This window comes from Monodon monoceros, unplaced genomic scaffold, assembly GCF_005190385.1.
Source record: "Monodon monoceros isolate NGI ecotype Baffin Bay Population unplaced genomic scaffold, NGI_Narwhal_1 Super_Scaffold_21, whole genome shotgun sequence".
NCBI classification, from domain to species: Eukaryota; Metazoa; Chordata; class Mammalia; order Artiodactyla; family Monodontidae; genus Monodon; species Monodon monoceros.
Window position 1 is genome coordinate 101,567,681 of NW_021703778.1, and position 18,878 is coordinate 101,586,558.

General features: G+C 44.8%; 1 protein-coding gene across 2 annotated transcripts in view; it reads right to left on the bottom strand.

Annotated features, from left to right (window-relative positions):
- Nucleotides 1–10,909: 10,909 nt before the first annotated feature.
- The window catches only part of STXBP6 (syntaxin binding protein 6), a 261,893-nt gene continuing 253,924 nt past the window's right edge, over nt 10,910–18,878 (bottom strand). Inside the window, exons 5-6 of one of the 2 annotated variants that reach the window (XM_029239469.1) lie at nt 16,922–17,079; nt 10,910–11,376 (exon numbers count right to left, since the gene is read on the bottom strand). In XM_029239469.1, the coding sequence (XP_029095302.1) occupies nt 11,353–11,376; nt 16,922–17,079 (182 nt within the window). In that variant the 3' untranslated portion in view covers nt 10,910–11,352. The remainder of the gene's footprint in view (nt 11,377–16,921; nt 17,080–18,878) is intronic. The other variant, XM_029239468.1, reaches the window with a different exon arrangement.

Below are 18,878 nucleotides of genomic sequence, written 5' to 3' on the forward strand. Positions count from 1 at the left end.
TCACGATAGAGGAGGCAAACGTTTGTCCTTTAAGAGAAGGAAAGGTGGGGCTTCCCTGGTGGCGCAGTGGTTGAGAGTCCGCCTGCCGATGCAGGGGACACAGGTTCGTGCCCCGGTCCGGGAAGATCCCACATGCCGCGGAGCGGCTGGGCCCGTGGCCCATGGCCGCTGACCCTGCGCGTCCGGTGCCTGTGCTCCGCAACAGGAGAGGCCACAACAGTGAGAGGCCCGCGTACTGCAAAAAAAAAAAAAAAAAAGAGAAGAGAGAAGGAAAAGTGAAGGAGGAAAGACTAGAGATATAAGAAAATGAGGTTATTGTTGATGGAGTAGGTCTTTGAAGAAGCAGAAGGAAGTGGGAATCAAGGGCTCCAGAAGAGGGGTACTCATTAAATAGGTACAGGAGTATTAAAGTTGGGAGTGCAGGAGATGCAACAGAACTTAGATAAGGAGGTGGGAGGAGTGAAATTATTTTCAATAGGATAGTCTTGATCTTAGCAAAGTAGGAAATTAGATCATTTGCCAGAAGTAAGGGATTTGCCAAAAGAGACTTGGGGAGAATGATTACAGGCTGGAACAGATGCTGTGCCCAGTTGCCTGAGAATCTACTGAGATGTTATATCAGGCAGGAAAAATAAACCATGCCAGTTATTGGAATAGGCAGAATTTAACATCAGTAATCACTAATTAGTTAAAAGTGGTTAATTGCTCAGGGGTCCAAAAGCAGCAGGTGCAATGTTCAGAGTCCAGCTCCAGCGTCACAGAGTAGAGCAAAAAAGTGTGGATTTGGAACTGAGAGACAGTTAACTGACAACTGGTGTAGAAGAATAAGAGGGTTGCCCAATACCACAGTTAATGCTTAGAAAAGCATTATTCCTAAAGAATAGGAAAGTACTAGAGTCAAGGAGAATGCATTGCCGCAGAAGGTGAATGGGAGCAGTGGAGTACCTGACTACACCCAATATAAAACAGGAACACAAAAACAGAATGTATTTATTTTATTTGTTTTGGGGAATTAACTCACCCCCGATAACTGCTTTCCGTCTTCCAGAGTTGGAGAAACTTACTGTAATTCAGCTGCTTTAATGAGGGTGAGCTAAGAAACAGCGATCCGAGTGTGGATACAGTGCGGGTGGTCGAGAAAAGCTGGTGGTTGAAGACCAGCAGGGCACGAGCCTGGAGGTGTGGCTGAGTTAGGGGGGCAGGTTCAAGTGATGAGAATCTTGATAAATGTTAACAATTTGCCTTCAAAAATGTGGTCTTGTTCAATAGTATTTGATTACCAAGTGTCATCTAACTATGAGTGAGGCTAATATCTTTTCATGTGTTTAGCTATTTGGATTTTTTTTTTTTCCTGTGAACTCCTGCTGGTCCTGCATGGGGGCTTTAAGTGGAGGACAGGTTCATTTATGTAATAAGAGTGTCCTAAGTGCCTGGTAAATCCAAGGTCCTGATGTAACCTGGTGAACTGAATAGACGTGGTTCCTGACCTCTCTGAGCTGGATGTGGGCGGGACAGGAAAGAAGAAAACAAACGTATAAATACACGTCTCCATCACGTCTATAAAAGGAAAGAAGGGATACTGTGAGAGGAAAAGGCAAGGGATCTCCTTTAGATGTGGTGGTCAGGGAAGGTCTTTCTGAGGAGACATTTAAGTGTAGACTTGACAGATGAGAAATGAAGGGCCACGAGGAGAGTTGGGGAAAGAAGTACTCTTGGCATCAGAGACAGCATGTGAAGATTTTCAGGTGCAAAAGAACCTCACATTTTTGGAGAAGTGAAAGATGGCCAGGCCAGTGAAAGTGAAAGTACAGTGAGTAATGAGGTGGGATTTATTTCCTGTCGTGACTGAACTCAGGGGGATCGAACTCTTGAAGGCTTAAGCAGACCTGAGCACTATATTCAAGGCTTGCTTTTCTTAGATAAAAAGCCTACAATGAAATTTTAGGCCAGTGTCTTGTGTGGGTTTACTTGTGGAATTACGGCTTAGAAGCTGACATCTGCCCACAGGCAAGGCTACTCTTGGACCATTCGTCACAGAGAAGGATGGGTTTGAATGGCTTCCGAAAGAAGAGTCAGTCCTTTTCCCTAATTGCCCCTTCCTGTCACTCACACTTTTGTAAGGATGGTATTTGGTAGGGTTAACTGCTATCCCCCCAGTGGCAACATCAGCCTCCTTTTGCCTCTCAGCCACACTCGTTTCACCTCGGGGAGGAGAAACTGAGTAGGCGGAAAACTAAACAGGGGCCCTAAGGAAGCCCAGGGAAGGGGGATCGACTGCGGTTCGCATTCCCGTTCTCCATGTGGGGTCCTCAAGCTCTCTTATCTAACATAGCTGGTGAGTGGCATGTGCATGAGGACAGCCGCGTGTGCGCGCGCGCGCGCGTGTGTGTGTGTGTGTGTGGGGGGGGGGGGGGGGGGAACTCACCCACCATGGAGAATCTGGTGGAGCCCAGAGGAACAGAAGCATGAGTAGGTGGCTGCGACCTGCTTGGCATTAGGCCTGGGAGGAGACAGTTATGTCCACTTCTAGCCCTTTATCCTGCTTTTTCTAAAGGGAAAATGAGGCCAGGTGAAACACGCCAAAGGGGAGAACAGAGCTGATGGCCCCGGTCTTCCCTAGTCGGGATAATAATGCTGCTCCCAGTGAGTGGAGCTGAAGAGTGTCTAGTCTTTCCTGTGTCTGAAAGAACGTCCTCAGATCGCATCCTTTAATCAGTATCCTGTCTCTCTGGAATAACTGTCATTGCATTCACATTTACTCAGTGAATTCCTAAGACTTTGGCCATTTCTGTGGCCCTCTTCACGTCAATCTTACCTTAGGACACCCAGACACAGTAAGGACATGGACGTGCCTCCATCTAGCCCCTGGTCCTGAGGAGTATGTCCATCCTCTCTGACTGGTTCCTGAAATTTTTTGTTTTCAATCAGTCTTCCCACGTGGGTGGAGAGCACTTTATATACTAGGATGTCAGAACTCTCGAGAGTTACCTGTGGTCCTGGGGTGAGCTGCATCCAGGAGACTTGCCCAGGACTTCTTTCCCTGCGCCCCTGGAATGCTCTGAATCTTTTCCCTTGGGGTTGCCTCTAAGCCCAGTTGTCCCCTTCCCTGAGCAGTTTGGGACTGTCTCTTACTCCTGCCTTTGTTCTGCTTCCCAGATGGCAAGTAGCCTCCAGCTGTCTGTGGGAATTTTTTTTCCTTGAGAGAGAGGGAAGAGAGGGGTAGTGATACCATCTAGTACTACAGCGATGGACCTGTAGAGGAAAGGGGGGTGGTGTATAAAGGAATCCCTTAGGCACTGGGTGGGAACAGTTGAAGAGCAAGGTTTTAGTGTGTAACCCACACTTCTTTAGCACTTTGTACTTCCCAGAGCTCTTTCACATCCCACACATCTTAATTTACTCACTGGGACTCTGAGGCAGGCAGGGTGTAGATTATTTTCCTTTGAAAGGTGAAAAACCGCACAAAAAAATTATGTAATTTGCCTGAGAACAAAAAGCTAATGACAAAGCCAGGAGGTTCTCAGCTAGAAAGGATTTTTATAAAGAAACTTGCATGGCTTGCAATTTGTTAAAAAATAATGCACAGTGTAATTTTTAGAAAACTAGAGTTTGGGATTTGAGGTGGGGCAGATCCATTGTTATAACTAGCCTGATCCTTCTTGCCTGGATGGTCCTTTACAAATGACTTATTTCCCAAATCAAGTTGGGTTTGCTTGGACATCATAAATAATAGCACCATGACAACCGTGGGAAGACAGTATGCTTGCCATCATAGTTTTTCTGGGGCCTTCTTTCCTTCTTTTAGCTGAATGTCTAAAGAAGCTTCCAGAAAAGAAATGCTCTACATATATAGGCCAACCTTGAACTTCTTTTTAAAGTGGAGTATGAATTGCTGCCCAAAGGGCGTATCAGATAATCTCCTAGACCATAAGACCACTCATTTCCATTCCTGTAGTTGATGCCATAGACACTAGAGACAAATTCTCTCAGTCCTCTTTCTTGTGAATTTAGTCTTTTGGGAAATTTCCTCCAGAAAATGGCTACCCCTGGGCGCCTTTAGACCAGAGCCTCTCCTTTATCCCAGGGCTGGGATATATGAAATGTCAAGGGAATCTATGTCCATAGATCATAAAAATGGCCAAAGAGGCCTGGAATGTCTGCCCATGTGCCCTGTACCAACGTGGATTTAAGAAAAACACGTCCATTCTTCTAGCCAGCAGTATGGTCTGGCAGGCATCGTCAGCCTGCAAGGTTTACTACTTTATTTTGGATCCATCACAGAGAATAGCCCAGAGCTGAGCTGACGTACATGAAGCCTTATGTGCCAGGCACGGGGCTAAAGGCTTTACATTCATTATTTCATTTAATCGTTATGATAACCTGTAAAGTACATAGCCACTCCCATTTTAAAGCTAAGAAAACAGGCACAGAGAGAGTCAATAACTTGCCCAAGACCACCCACCAGGTAAGACTGGAGCTGGAACTCATAGCAGGGCAGGACCACAGGGCAATGCTGCCTCCAGTAAACCACCACAAGGCGGCGTCCTGCCCATGTCCACTCCAGTTAAAGGTGTGTTTTATTTTTAGTCCCCCGGGGGGTGTGGGGTGGGACAGTTTACACATTGTTCATTCCCAGAGTTTCAGTGTTCATTCCCAGAGTTTCTGTCCGAATGCCGAGGCTATTTCAGTATGGGAAAGTTTCAGACCAATGAACATGCGTCCACCAGTATCGGTCACTGTAATTCCAGGTGTAAAAAAAGCAAAACTCCTTGAAGGAAGCCACTGCACTGTGAATAAAAAAGTATGTTTGATCGTAGGAACCAGGTTTTCCTTCCTGGGGCAGTAAAAGAAAGGATTGGTTTTACGAAAAACTAACAAAAAGCTTCAGGTTTCAATCACCAAGTATGTAGTATTATAATTAAACAGAGCACTTGGTGCACATGGTCAGAGCATATAAGAGGAGTTTTCTTCAGAAGCTGTGAATCATCCAAGCCATGTTTTAGCTCTCAGGGTAAAGCTGAGAATTCATGAGCTCATTTCCCTTCTTTCCATGTCATCTGACAAATAATCAGAGTGGTAAAGCAATTGGGATACAGTGTCATAGGACGAAGGCTCCTATTCAATGTTGATAAGTGAAACCTGGGACTTGTCGGAATGGCGATTCCTGTCCAGCCTCTGACACATCTAGGTATGAGTGTGTGATGGGGCCAGACCCCACTGAAACAGGCATCCTCGAACGGGTTGAGCGCTTAAAGACAGGAAAAGAATGTATGTTCTATAGGAACAGCTCCACTCTATCTGAGAGAACCAGTAGCATTTAAAATGCCTAATAGACAAAACGTGAGCGCAGTGACAGTGCACCTCAGTGGTCATTTTAGAATCCCTTAGGTCTGTCCACTGGTTCCTGTGGGACTGAGGGAAACAAGGTGGCTTTGCCCAACCAGCCTACATCCTGCAGTGCCCAGTGGGACAGGCCACTGAAGCAGCCCCCCAAAGACCTGCAATGCCCAGGACCGTGACTCATCTGCAGAAAGAAGAAAATGTGGCAGAAAACTTCAGGGGTGGGAGGGGGTTGGGAAGTGAGAATCCGCCTCAGGAAATCCTGAGGCTCCAGAGGAGGCTCAAGGGAGAAAATATAATGGGGGTCAAGGCAGAAGGTTACATTATAGCAGTAATCCAGCTTGAAGGCACATTATGTTAATTTCCTTGACGGCTTTAATTTGCTGGTTTCAATCTAGTGAGCATCTGGAGAAGCCAGGTGCCCCACTGCTCAGGCCTGCTGGAGCCATTTTATTTTCTTTGCAAAAGACAAGATGACTAGGGGCAACAAGAAGGCAAATTTGGGAACAAAATGTGTACATTTTCCAAAACCTCCCCAAATAACTGTGACACAGAGCTTGGATGGAGAAACTGCCCTAAGCCACTATAAACCAGCACTGTAATACAGGTAACATCTTAGGTAGGAGGGGTTAGCGTAAAGCAGAATTTAAGAAATGTCGGGAAGCGAGGCAAAGAGCGTGGAGGGGAGAACGGGGAGAGGGGGTGATGTATAAGTAGAGATCAGTTTTGCATCAGACTGGATCTGGCTCTACAAAATCATTTTATGTATATGTACTTCCTGGATTTTCAAAAAGCAAACCAAAAGGAAATCCATCTTTTGTATCATCTTGTTGAAAGACAGCCGTTAGCACACTCACGTTTACTGAAATAAAGTAAGACTTGCCTTGTGGGTGGGATGTGTTTTTCTTCCATGTCTCAGTCTTTGTATTTCTCATGCTCTGATCATGGCCCACGTGAGGCACTTTCAAATTTCACTGACCCCTGGAACTATTGTCTCCTGCCAGTCTATGTCCAGATAGGCAATAAGGGGGTCACTAAGAGAATTCAGGTGAATCTAGGAGTGCAGCTCAGCTCTTTTTTAAAATTTTATTGGAGTATAGTTGATTCACAATGTGTTGTTAGTTTCAGGTGTACAGCAAAGTGATTCAGTTATACATATATTCATTCTTTTTCAGGTTCTTTTCTCATACAGGTTATCACAGAATACTGAGTGTAGTTCCCTGTGCTATGCAGTAGGTCCTCGTTGGTTATCTATCTTATGCATAGTAGTGTATGTTCATCCCAAACTCCTGATTTATCCCTCCCCCACCCCCATGCTTTCCCTTTGGTAACCATAAGTTTGTTTTCAATATCTGTGAGTCTGTTTCTGTCTTGTAAATAAGTTCATTTGTATCATTTTTTAAAATTAGATTCCACATATTATATCGTGAATATTTGTCTGTCTGACTTAGTATGATCATCTCTAGGTCCATCCATGTTGCTGCAAATGGCAGTATTTCATTCCTTTTTATGGCCGAGTAATATTCCATTGTGTATATATATACCGTATCTTCTTTCTCCATTCCTCTGTCTGTGGACATCTAGGTTGCTTCCATGTCTTGGCTACTGTAAACAGTGGTGTGATGAACATTAGGGCGCATGTATCTTTTCTAATGCCAGCTGTGTGTATGCATCTGTGGATGTGCATACACATGTCCAGCTACTACCCAGGTTTGCCTACGCCAGGGAAAGGAGGGACACAGGATGGCTGTCGTCAGGGAATGATACGGAAACGTGTGCACTTGTTTGAGATTTACTTCTGGTATTTTTATCCTCCCTCTTCTACCTCACCCTCTGCCCTCAGTCTGCTTGTTTACGTAGATGATGATTGATAAGTCAATACAGTTGACTTTTGAACAATGAAAGGGTCAGGGGTGCCACCCTGCCCCCCCCCCAAATAATAAGAAATCCGCCTATAACTTTACTGTTGGTCCTCCGTATGTGTGGTTGGTCGAATCTGGATTCAACCAGCTATGGATTTCGTAGTACTGTAGTATGCATCTATTGAAAAGAACCCCACATGCATGTGAACCTAGGCAGTTCAAACCCGTTATTCAAGGGACAACTATAGTTTTTCTAAGCATGTTCTCGTTGACAGCAAGAAGGAAAGGCATTACTGATTTAAAAAAATATACATTTGTATTAATTCTCCCGTAAAATTTGAGAGCTGGTTGTGGTATAATTGCTAACAAAAATTATACTAAAAGAAAAGGTCATCTTTGCAAGTCAGTGGGTTTATAATTAGTTCACAAGAACGGTGCCTTTAAATACCTAATTAACTAAAGGCCAAGTCCTCATCTAGGCAAACCACCTCTCTATCCTTTTTCCTCTGGAGAGTGGAGGTGGTAGCCTTTCCCTTCCACCTGCAGTCCTCCCAGGAAATATTTCAAAGTCTGCCTGCTTCACTGTGTCTATGCCAACCTACAGAGGGTTTTGCTACAGTGATCACCAAAGCCACTTCCCTTGAAAGCAAATGGCGATGGAATAAGTTGCATTTGCTTTCCCATAAAAATAAATTGACATAATTTGATCAAGTCTTCTTTCCAATTTAAAAGGACATGAAAATAGTCTGCTGAATGAGGGCACATGCGGCAATATGTACTTGAGTTGAGCACATCACTAATATCAGCAGAAAGGTAACTACTAACCAGCTTAACTGCTTTGCTCGTGAGAAGAAAATAAAAAAACTTAACTCTTGCTGGATAGAAGCTCATTGTCTAAATTAAGGTTAGTTAGCTCTTCAGTCTTCTTTACATTTCAAGTCATCCCATTATCATGTCCATGAAGAAATGTTATCAGAATGCTAGTCCCAATTCTTGGGTCTCCTGGAGGCACACAGGGTCTTCCCATCAGCAACAAAGGTGTGACGTTGACGTTGCCTACCTACCTGGTAGTGTTTGAGAGATTTCCCAAGTAACTGAGAGAAACGAACTTTCATCACAGAGTTCAAATATTTAATGACAAAATTAGAGTTTGCTGTATTAGTGAATCACAGAGCAGGAGTTACTTGTCTCTGAAAGGAACAAAAATGATATTTGACATCTCAGGGAACTTCTGAAGAATTAATAACTGTACAACAGACATCAGCAGTGTCACAATGCTAAAATTTAAAAGCAAAACCTATCTTTAATATCCTCTATTGAGGGCATTCTGTAAATATTTTTACATAAATGCATAACCTTTGTTAGCCACAAAAGTAGTATTAAGACAGATTTCACTGTAATTTTAAGTCTAACACATAACCTTTATTTTTTCAGAGCTTAAAAAGGTTAACTACTGATCTTGTTACATTTTACAAATACCTTCAATATGAAACATTAACCTGAATCACTGTCTACTTCCTGTACACAGGTACCTAATAGTACTAGGGAAGAATACTACAGCTACGTTCCAGGAAGAAGTGAGAACACTGGGAAGTCTCTTTTCTTTACGAGTTGTCAATACAATTTAAGAAATCCTTCACTGAAATGTAGTATTTCCAAAACTCAATAGTGAGGTGCAGAAATGAAACAAAGAAATTAAATGTATTTTAGCAAGCCACTGAACTGGTCCCAAATAATGTGAGTCATTTTAGCAATTTTCTCTAGGTTAGACTGTATTAATATTTTGTATTGAAGCACCTTCTACAAAAGGATAGCAAAGAACCTCATGTACGTCATCACAGGGCTCGCTCCTGTGCAAGAAGTCAGGAGGTCCGGGAGGGACTGGGGTTGCTGTTTGGCCTCTTCTGTGGGCAGAGGCCTAGGTAGTAGGACTTGGACACAGGGAGGTCAAGGACATGACCACAGTCTGGAAGCAAATCAATAGAGGAAGGTAAAAACAATGCAGACAGGCTTTCTTCAAATCCTGGATATTTCCAAGAAGACTTAAGTCTAAAAGGATAAGCAGCGAGTGAGGAAAGAGGGCAAGATGTGGAGTACTTATATTTACGAAGAGTAACTATCACAAGTCTACCGGGGAGGAAAAAGTCTCAAATTTCACAGTATGCTTATGACCTCGCCCTCTGCTACTTTAGAAGCAGCTTCACAAACGCTGATGTTAGATACTTGGCGACAAATTGAGTTTGGCTGATTGTCAGGGCGTTTTAGACTTACCATTTCAATTATTTATACCAACTATCTATCTGAAGCTAGAATTCAATTTGGGAAGATGAATATATCTGTGTGTGTGCGCGTGCGCACGTGCATTTTCTATACTGAGGCCTGCAAAGAAAACCTAGCTGGCGTGATATTTTCAGCTTTTCTTAGAAATTGTAAATGCTTCTAATGGTACTCACCAGATAGCAAGTTCCTTGCTTCTTTAAACTTTTAAGACACCAAAAGAAAAGTACCAAATATTATAGTACATTTATATAGTTTACCCGATAAATTTTACAGAGAGTTTTCTTGAACTGGATCGTCTAAGAGGATTCAGAAATTTGTCTCTGGCAAATCCCATCTCCCTTTTGACACATAGTGACTAAGATCATTTTTCCCCACAACAGCCCAATTTTCTATCTCCCTGGGAATGCTTTTATCAGGAGAACTTAAGCTATTTACATCAGCATAAATAATCCCGAAGTCATCACAGGCTGCCATGTAAGAGCCTGCAGTACACGTGGCCTCATTGATAGGAAGGAATAGAAAGGGGTCCTGAAGATCCAGGCAGCTTAAAAAAAAATCAATGCATCGCAGCGGGAGGCTGAGCATGTATCTGGGATGTACAGCTTGCCTCCTTGTTTCAGGAAGACAAAGCACAGCTTTTATATTTAGCATTTTAACCTTCTAAGAAACTAAACTCCCAGACTGAAAATCCAGGCCTGTGTTGAGTGATACAAAATCAGGAGCTGTATGAACCAACCTCATTCAGTCTGACTGCAGTGTAAAGGCTTCATGACTGTGCTGTTTTATGTCAGACCAGGCAAGTTGCAGTTGCCATGAAATGCAATTTGTCAAGAAACCCACACTTTAAATTAGATTAATAGCAATAACAACATCAAAACCTCCAAAAATCAGATATCAAGAACCGAAGGCCATTTCCCAAGGACATCATGAAGGCGTCTCTAAACAGGCATGGCTTTGTAAAAAGAGAAAAAAGATTTTAAATGTAGTATCTTCTCACATTATCCTTTACACAGACCTTTATCTGGACAAATCAATTCTTGATCAAAATCCAAGCTCTTTTCAAGACCAGCTACCGTAATTTGGGACAGTGACAAAGAAACATTCATGAATGCACAGAGGTTTTTAAATGGGCTTTTCCTTAGGTCTTTAATCTCAAAATTTTATCCTTTATACGGTAATTCTAAATAATCAGCCTGGAAACAAGTAATGGAAGAATTTAAACTGTAGCTCAGAAAGTAGATTTCTATCTGTGATTCTGATTTGTTTTTGTGAATGCTGGTGATGGCTCATGCAAAAAGTTACTACACAAAAAGCAAAATCTAAGACTGCTGTTTCCCCTGATAAATCCAATTGTTTTTTCTAATACAGATTTGTGTCTCAGGATTTAGAATCTTAACCTTCAAATTAAGAGTACCTAAGAGACTGAGTGAAGCCAATCACTGCTTGACTTTTATTTCCAACCAGGAACAATAACATCTGACGTCACCACATTAAAATGTCTCCCTGCTTAATATCAGGAAAATTAATATCAGGAAAAAAGTACAGTTTAGACCTAGCTCAATATATCATTTGGTCCGAATTTCATATTCAAACTACCAAAAAAAAAAAGCCTTAAAGAGAAAACATACAGACACATGCACACACACAGTGGGAAAAAAATAAAGCTGATGCTTGCAGCATTTCTTAGCAGGATTATTAGGGAAATGTATAAACACAACACCTTTTCTCTCATATTAACATCTGAAAAGGAAGAATAACCTAAATGTCCACATTTTGGGGAAAAAAGAAGCAAGCGGAGGTCCAGAATTCTTGTAAAAACTGCTGAACAAACTTCATTTTCTCTTAAGAGGTCACCAGGAGAGGCAGTTTCTCAACATTTGTGCTTCATGGCAAGCTAAGGAGAGAAAGGGACACAAGTAAGATGTTATCAGCAGTGGGGAGAGTTCCTTTGCTGCTCCTTCCCCACATCCGCGATGAGAAGCGACACCAAGATTCTTCTTGCTGTGGCAGATCACCATTACAGTGCACTGTGGCACTTAGTAAATGTGCAGCATGTCCCTAAACAGTCCACTGAGCACTGCATTTGTTACTCGTCCTTCCAGTGGTGTTGTTGGTGTATGTGTCCAGGTCAGGGAGCGTGCTACGTGATGCTCCTTCATGCCACTGAAGGAGCAAATGGAAGAGCCAAAGTAGAGGCAGAATGAGTGACCTACCCTAGAAACAAAGGCCTCTGGGCTCCCAGGTTACTAGTTATCCAGGAAGACCAACACTCTCCAAATGTATTTACTGACATCTCGTAAAGTATTAAAAATCACCAACTGTAGAGAAACAAACAAACTGCAATAATCCACGTGATATCCTGGACGTTCAACCAGGTCCAAAGCACTTGACAATTAGACTGTTTTACCAACCAGGACTGAACAATAGACCAAATTCAGACCTTGACTTACTGCTCCCACTGGTATTTGAAAAATGTGGTTTATTGAAATGTTAGATCTTTATAAATGGGAACACCAAATACCACTGTATCATTCAGTAGCTTCCCAAGCCCAGCTGGAGCCCATGATAATATATTTAAGGAAATGCATGCAGGTACAAAACATAAAATTAATCTGACATTGCTTTCCTTAGCCGGATCCCTTCCAAGGAGCCCATATACTGACGTGAGGCAGAAGGCAGGTTTGAGGCTGAATTGTGATCCCCTCATGTGTCTAGAGTCTGGTATTAGGGATTAATCCCTGAGACTGGGGCTGGAGTTACTGGGGGTAGTCACGTCGCTAAGTTAATCTCTACTTGGGCAGCGTCAGCTGGAGGAGCTCCAGGTGCCTGTACCTGGTGAAGCCAGCCTAAGCGAATACCCCCAAGGACCTTTTGCAGTGCTGATACCACCAGCCAGTCAACTGTCAGATGGTGTTTGTGAAGCCCTGAGCGTGTCCAGGCTGCTGTGCTCAGTGCTGCGGGTGTCAGATGGTGTTTGTGAAGCCCTGAGCGTGTCCAGGCTGCTGTGCTCAGTGCTGCGGGTGTCAGATGGTGTTTGTGAAGCCCTGAGTGTGTCCAGGCTGCTGTGCTCAGTGCTGTGGGTTTTTGCCAAGAAGGTTAACTCCTGAACTCGAAGAGTTTACAGTCCAGGAAACATGGTGGGTGGAAATGGCAGAGCCAGGGCTCTCTCTCAGATCCGTCCCACTCCCTGGCCACACTCTGAGCCCCTCCACTGTATGGCCTCCACTTCTTGCTCTGTCTCTACTTTTAATACATTATTTAGCAATGTGGACCATTCAAATCAACACAGAGCTGGTAAGTGTTGTACATAATGAATACCAACCATAAATATTTGATCAGTGCTGCTGTCCTGTTATTCACTCAGCTGTTAACCTTCAGCTAATGGGCTTTGCCAATTTACCCACAGTCATTAATCCTCAGAAGCAATCGTGTTGCTTCTCACACCAGACCCTGGTTACCTCTCCAGTGCAGCTGGGACTGGCGCTAAGGGGAGCCCCAGCCGGGCGGGGCTGTGCCAGTTCAGCTTTGCAGAAGTACAGCTGGATTGGACATTTTGCCATTTGAGGTATTTTTGCATACAGGCGCATCATTTCCACGCTACCTCGTTTCGTTTGTTTTTTTCTTTAACTTCCTGGGAGTTAGAAGCTTTAGAATATGGAAGGCACGATACTGTTGCTTCCCTGCTACAAATCTGCTGTATGACCTCGAGCTCTAAGTCACAATTGCTCCGTACCTCGGTTTCCTCACATCTATAAATATCATCTCCAACTCAAATGCTTATGGATTAATGTAGATGTCAGAGTTCCTACAGAAGAGAAGTTAAAAACTTCCTTTTGCTATATTTTTGTTTTCTTAATGTTTCATGGAAAGCTTTCTCTTTCAAAGCTGTGTAAATGACTCCATCTAAATTATAATAACAACAATAATAGAAAAAACAACAATGATAGAAGAAGTTGTTACTCATACAGGGGGTATTTTTTTAAGAGGCCTGGACTCTTGAGGTCCCTTCTAGCTCAGACCCACAGGGAGTAGATGACCGTGGTAGGGACAGAGGCAGCCATTCCCTGCCAGTGAGGGATATGTCGCTCACCACTCCCTCCCCTACAAATGTGCGCTTATGCAGAACAGGGCAGATCACTGTTCTTCTTGGTGGGAAATAAACAGCATCTGAGGATGCCTAGGTGTGGGTATCCCTCTCGCCTGCTGACTCACCAGCCAAGGCAGGTGGCAAAGCGCTGCACACACCGCACTGTTGCACTTTCTGAAGCAGAGGTGAGTGAGCAGGCCAGGCCTGCTCTGTGGCTGAGCTGGACTTCCCTAAGGTCTGAGACCATACCAAGCTCATAGTTCAGGAAGGAACCACGCTTCCCAAGCCAGGCTGAACACAGCTGGGGGAGAGGGGTTGCAGACACATTTCCATTGGCTCTGCAGGAGTCAAGCGCCCACATGTCTTGATGGCAGGCTCCTACAAAGGTGATCCACTCACTAACGTACCTGGGTCACGGTAGGAGTCCTGGGAGAATCGAGAAAGCCAGAGATAGCCTCTTCTGTTGCAGTCCAGAAGGTGTGCCCTACTCTCCAGCTGAGGTTGCATGCTCTTGTTCAACCAGGGAGCCCAGAGGAACTGTCACCCAGCACTGCCTTTCTCTGTCAGGGCTCTAACAAGTGCACTGTGTCTCGACGTCTAAACACAGCCCACTCTTTATGAGTCGACAGAGCCATGTTTGGGGAGGCAGTGGTGGAAGGCCTGGGTTCCATCTCTGAGCTCTCTCCTCACCAGTAGGCCTGGTAGGGGCTTGGCCAGTGAAATGACATCTTCACAGACAGCCTACACTAGTGGGACAAATCAGGAGTCCTGGTCCCTGGGAAAATAGCCACACCTTATCTCAAGAGGTCAACCTCCTCCTGAGGAATCCTGCCCATGCTGGTGATTCATAAGCACACATGCCAGACTTGGCAGTTTTAGAAAACTGCAAGTCTGGTTATTATTGTGTCCCTCTCCCACTCCCTCAAACTACAGTAAGAGACACTAGCAGCCCCTCCCCCCCAACCCTTACGCCACCCACAGGAGAGGAAGCCAAAGTAAGTGGAGACTGCCCCCTGCCGCATCCATCTCTACGGAAATAGGTAACTGGCTGGTACCAGTCCTCCCAGTGGTCAAAGCCAGAGACCCCCGTGCCTTTGGTGGCTGAATCAGTTTCTGTTCTGACGGGTCCCGTTTGCAAGGGCTGCTCTGTGTTTAGAAAGTGTCAGCATTCAGCAGGAGGCCCTCCCACCCCCCTTTGGAGGGCACAAAATCTTCACCACCAGTCCCTCCCCACCCCTGTGCTGGGATCCTCAGTCACATTTCTCCAACCCTCTACAGTGCTCACAATGTGATGGAGTGGAGCAGGCTCAGCAGAAACCATCTTTAGGGAAACAATTATAACTAATACTAACTGAGGTTTATATGCACCAAGTATTGTACTAACCAATTTATAGGTTTGAATGCATTCAATTCTCTCAACAACACCCTAGGAGAAAGGTACTATTATTAGTTAGCCCTATTTTACTGATGAGAAAACTGGGGCTTAGAGAAATTAAGCCCCTGCCCAAGGTCATGGAGTTGCTAAATCAAACACAAGATGTTAACTACCATACCATACTGTCTTCCCAACTACCTAGCAAACTTGGCCACAGTATCAGGGAAACAGGGTGACCAGGGCCAAGAATTCTGGCCATCTGGTTAGGTTATCCAACCCAGTGTTTGTGTGACCTCCTCTGGGGCGGGTAGTGACACGGATGACCTCCAGGTATTGTCTACTCCGCATTAGGAACAATGATTTCACAGACTTCCTTGGTAACCTGGTTCATGGCCTAATCATTAATCTAAACTCTTATTTTAGCAGAATGTTATCAGTGCACCATTGAGCGCTCTATTCTGTATAACAAGACACGAAAGAGAATTGCTGCAATATCGCCCTTCCCAGACTTGAAGACAATTAAAAAATAATTCCTGTAGTCTTTTCTTCTCCAAATCAACACTTTAAATGTTCCCCCAGACTTCCACTGCCCATCCCCCTTTTAAATCACTACAGTTGCTGTTGCTATAAATGAAGTTGGGTAGGAATTCTAACATCTCCACTCCATCATTATTTCTATATCACAAAGGCTGCAGAAGGGATGCGGGGAACCACAATTCTGAGCTTGCTCCCTCTGTGACAGCCGCAGCAAGACAGGCTCTGGCCCCCAGCAGGGCTGCCTGCATTTTCAGCCAGGTTTGAACTCCAAATGGGCCCCTAAGGCAGCAGTACAGTAAGACACTGTCATGATAGGGAACTGATGACACGAGACAGGTCCGTGCAGAGGGCATGCAGGAAGGGCAGGCTAGATGCATCCACTCAGATCTGGATCTGCAGTCGGGCCTGGGCTTAAGCCTCGGGAGAGGGGCCAGCCTGGCTGAGCTGGGGAGATTTTTCCCGTTGCTTTTCAGGTTGTCCATTCTTGGTTCCTCAGCAAAAGCGGGGTTTTCTTTTGAAGCACATTAATTTTTTTCCCCAAAGGTCACCTGAAAGGCCTATCTTGAAAGGCCAGATCATGAGTCTGACATGCCAACAGTTATCAGCAAAAGTTGTTTCTGGAAACCTAAATTCAAAATCACTAGCCAGAAAGGAGCTGCCCTTTGATCCAAAGTACAAGAACAGTAATAAATCCTCTTTTATCACCTGACAAACAGGGCCTCTCTTTCCTTTGGTCTGTGACTGCCTTAGATAGCTGGCTGCCAATAAAAACTCCCCCTTCCCCTTCTGAAAGGCACATTTTCAGTGCATGTGTACACCTGAGGCATGTGGAAAACACCATTCTCTGGACCCAGAGGCAGGTGGGAATTTTGCAGGCAGCTCTGCACTAGTCAGGTCAGCCTTAGGAGGTCCAAGGCCCCTCCACGGGGGAAACTAGCCCTGAGGTGCCCTGGGACTAGAATTTGCTTCTTTGTATAGTAAAGAGATAAGAACACAGGATGCGAGGCTCATGACCAGAAAGGGACAGCATGGAAAAGTGAGCACAAGAGCCCACAGTCCTCTTTCAAGCACTGGCTAACAGAGGAGGGATATTCTTACACCTGTCCTACCCCCACCCCCATCCTGTTCCCAGAAATGGGAGCCTTAAACTTCTGGGTAGGAAGTAAAGGTGGTCCACATTTCCCAAAGATACGGGGTCAGAGACAGGGATGAAGACAGCAGAAACGAGATAACCAAAGAAACAGGTCCAAGAAGAAATCTTCCCAACTCTGGTACTTACTAAGTAGCAGAAGGAAACTGTATACAGGGGCCAAAAAAAAAAAAAAAAAAAAAGGCTTGACTTTGTGCCTCCCACCTGGGAAACATACTGAAATAAAGTTTTGGGCACCAAAGCTCCCTGACAACCCAGAGCTGAGCCCTCGGCCGCGCCGCGGGACCCACCTTGTGTGCAGTTTCTGCAAACTGCTGGGCGCTGTTCTTCATGTCTTCCGTCTTCTCCTCTGCGCGGCCTAGGCGCTCCCCGCGCTCGTTCAAGGCCTGGCTCGCTTTCTGCACTGCACTGGTCACGCTGTCGGCCGCTGAATGGAGGATGCTGTTTCCTGAAACGGGACAGGAAGAGCATCAGAAGCTGGCTCGGCTGACCTACAGTGACACCCCCGCCCAGGGTGAGCACCCCGAAAAAGCAAGGTGGGTCAGACTCTGGAAAGGCCTTGAGTGTCTAGGAAACAAGTCAACTTTTCTTCCGACTTGGTCTGACTGACTCACTTTTAGGAAGAATACCCACTGACTGTAGGACCTGGGCAAGTGCTGAAGGCTTCTTTCGCAGCCCCATCACTGACAGCACTCACTTCCGTTCTACCGGCATTCTGTTTGGTGAGGCTCAGAAGAGCGGGGTCCATCTGAATTTAGGACTTGGCTTGCAAAGGTAGATGGGAACCCTAACAAGTCCATAGAATTAGGCAAGTTCAGTGAGACATATCTGGATCATATGAGCATTTCCTCTTGACCTGGGGTTTAGATGGATAACCACAGGAAAATTGGGAGTACAGAACTTCTCCAGATATGATGCTCTGTATTCCTTTCAACTGTTCCCTTCCATTTTACTCCTTCACCCCTATATGCACAGCCCCACGTAAGAAGCTATCGATCAGTCTCAAAGTTCAGAGGAGATACGTCAGTTCCCAACCTTGAATCCCGACCCATGGCCTGGATGGTTGGTCCTCTTTGCCTCTGATCTCAAGTATATGAAATGTGGGGCCTCAGCACTGTACTTCTAGCCAGAAACACAGTGACAGAAGCCTGTCCTAGAAGGAACCTGGCACTCCCAGATTCATGAATGATGATACTGAGAAAGTTGAAAACCATCACATTTCAAATGGTTATGCATCCCTGACATCCCATGTACCAGGACTGGAAAAGAGAATCCAACAGTGACGAACTGGCAGGTGCATAACCCATGGAGACCTAGAAACTTGCCAGATTACAACCAAAGGAGATTTATAGCTGTGTTTCGTTCATGCTGAGTGGGAGATAGTTAAATGGCATTTTATATAACAGCTGTATGTCTTTGAATAAGTTTTTATTACATCATTTAGCTTTGTACCTGGGATGGATGCATCTAGCCACAGACAGCTTTTAATAGAAACGTAATTTCCACGGTCTCAGCTGCAAAGGCTTCCTCATTTCTCCTCTGTGGGAACAGTCTGTGGTTTGTGGAAAAGGATCTCAGGCAAAGAAAGTGCCTTCCCCGGAGGAAGCACCTTGTAAATCGCTTGCCACTTTTCTTCTTTAGGGGTGGATTTCAAGGGCTTCCACTCTGCACTAAGGGGAGGAGAATGGAGTCAGCTTACTGTTACTCAGCTGCACCAACCACTGCTGGAGCCGAGATAAGTCAGCACAGGTTAACAGAGGAGATGTGGCTCTGGAGAAACTGGCTGAATGCAAGGGTTGGAATGGAAGGTCTGTCCTGGTCTTCAGAACAGATTTAGGAGGAGAAATCTGGGTTCCCATTTGCTTTCACATCATGGTTATGATTATAGCCTATCACCACTGCTTAATATTTGAATAGCATTTTGCAATCATAAAGCATCTTTACAAATATTGTCTCATTTGATTTTCACAGAAATTCTACTGAGAAGACTGAGACTAGGTGAGGTTCAGGGCTTCCACAAGATCATGTCACTAGGGAAGTGACATAGCTAGCACTGGAACCTGGTTTCCCAATGCCTTTTCCTGATTCTGTACCTTCCTCTCTGCAGGTGTGGCGTTGGTCATGGAAAGCAATTACTATGACAGAATTGTGAGAACGCCAGCATAGATAGGTTTTGACAGGTTATTTCCCAAGGTAATGCCTGACTGTTTCTGTCCTAAAGAAACCTATTCCTCTTGGTAAATGAAG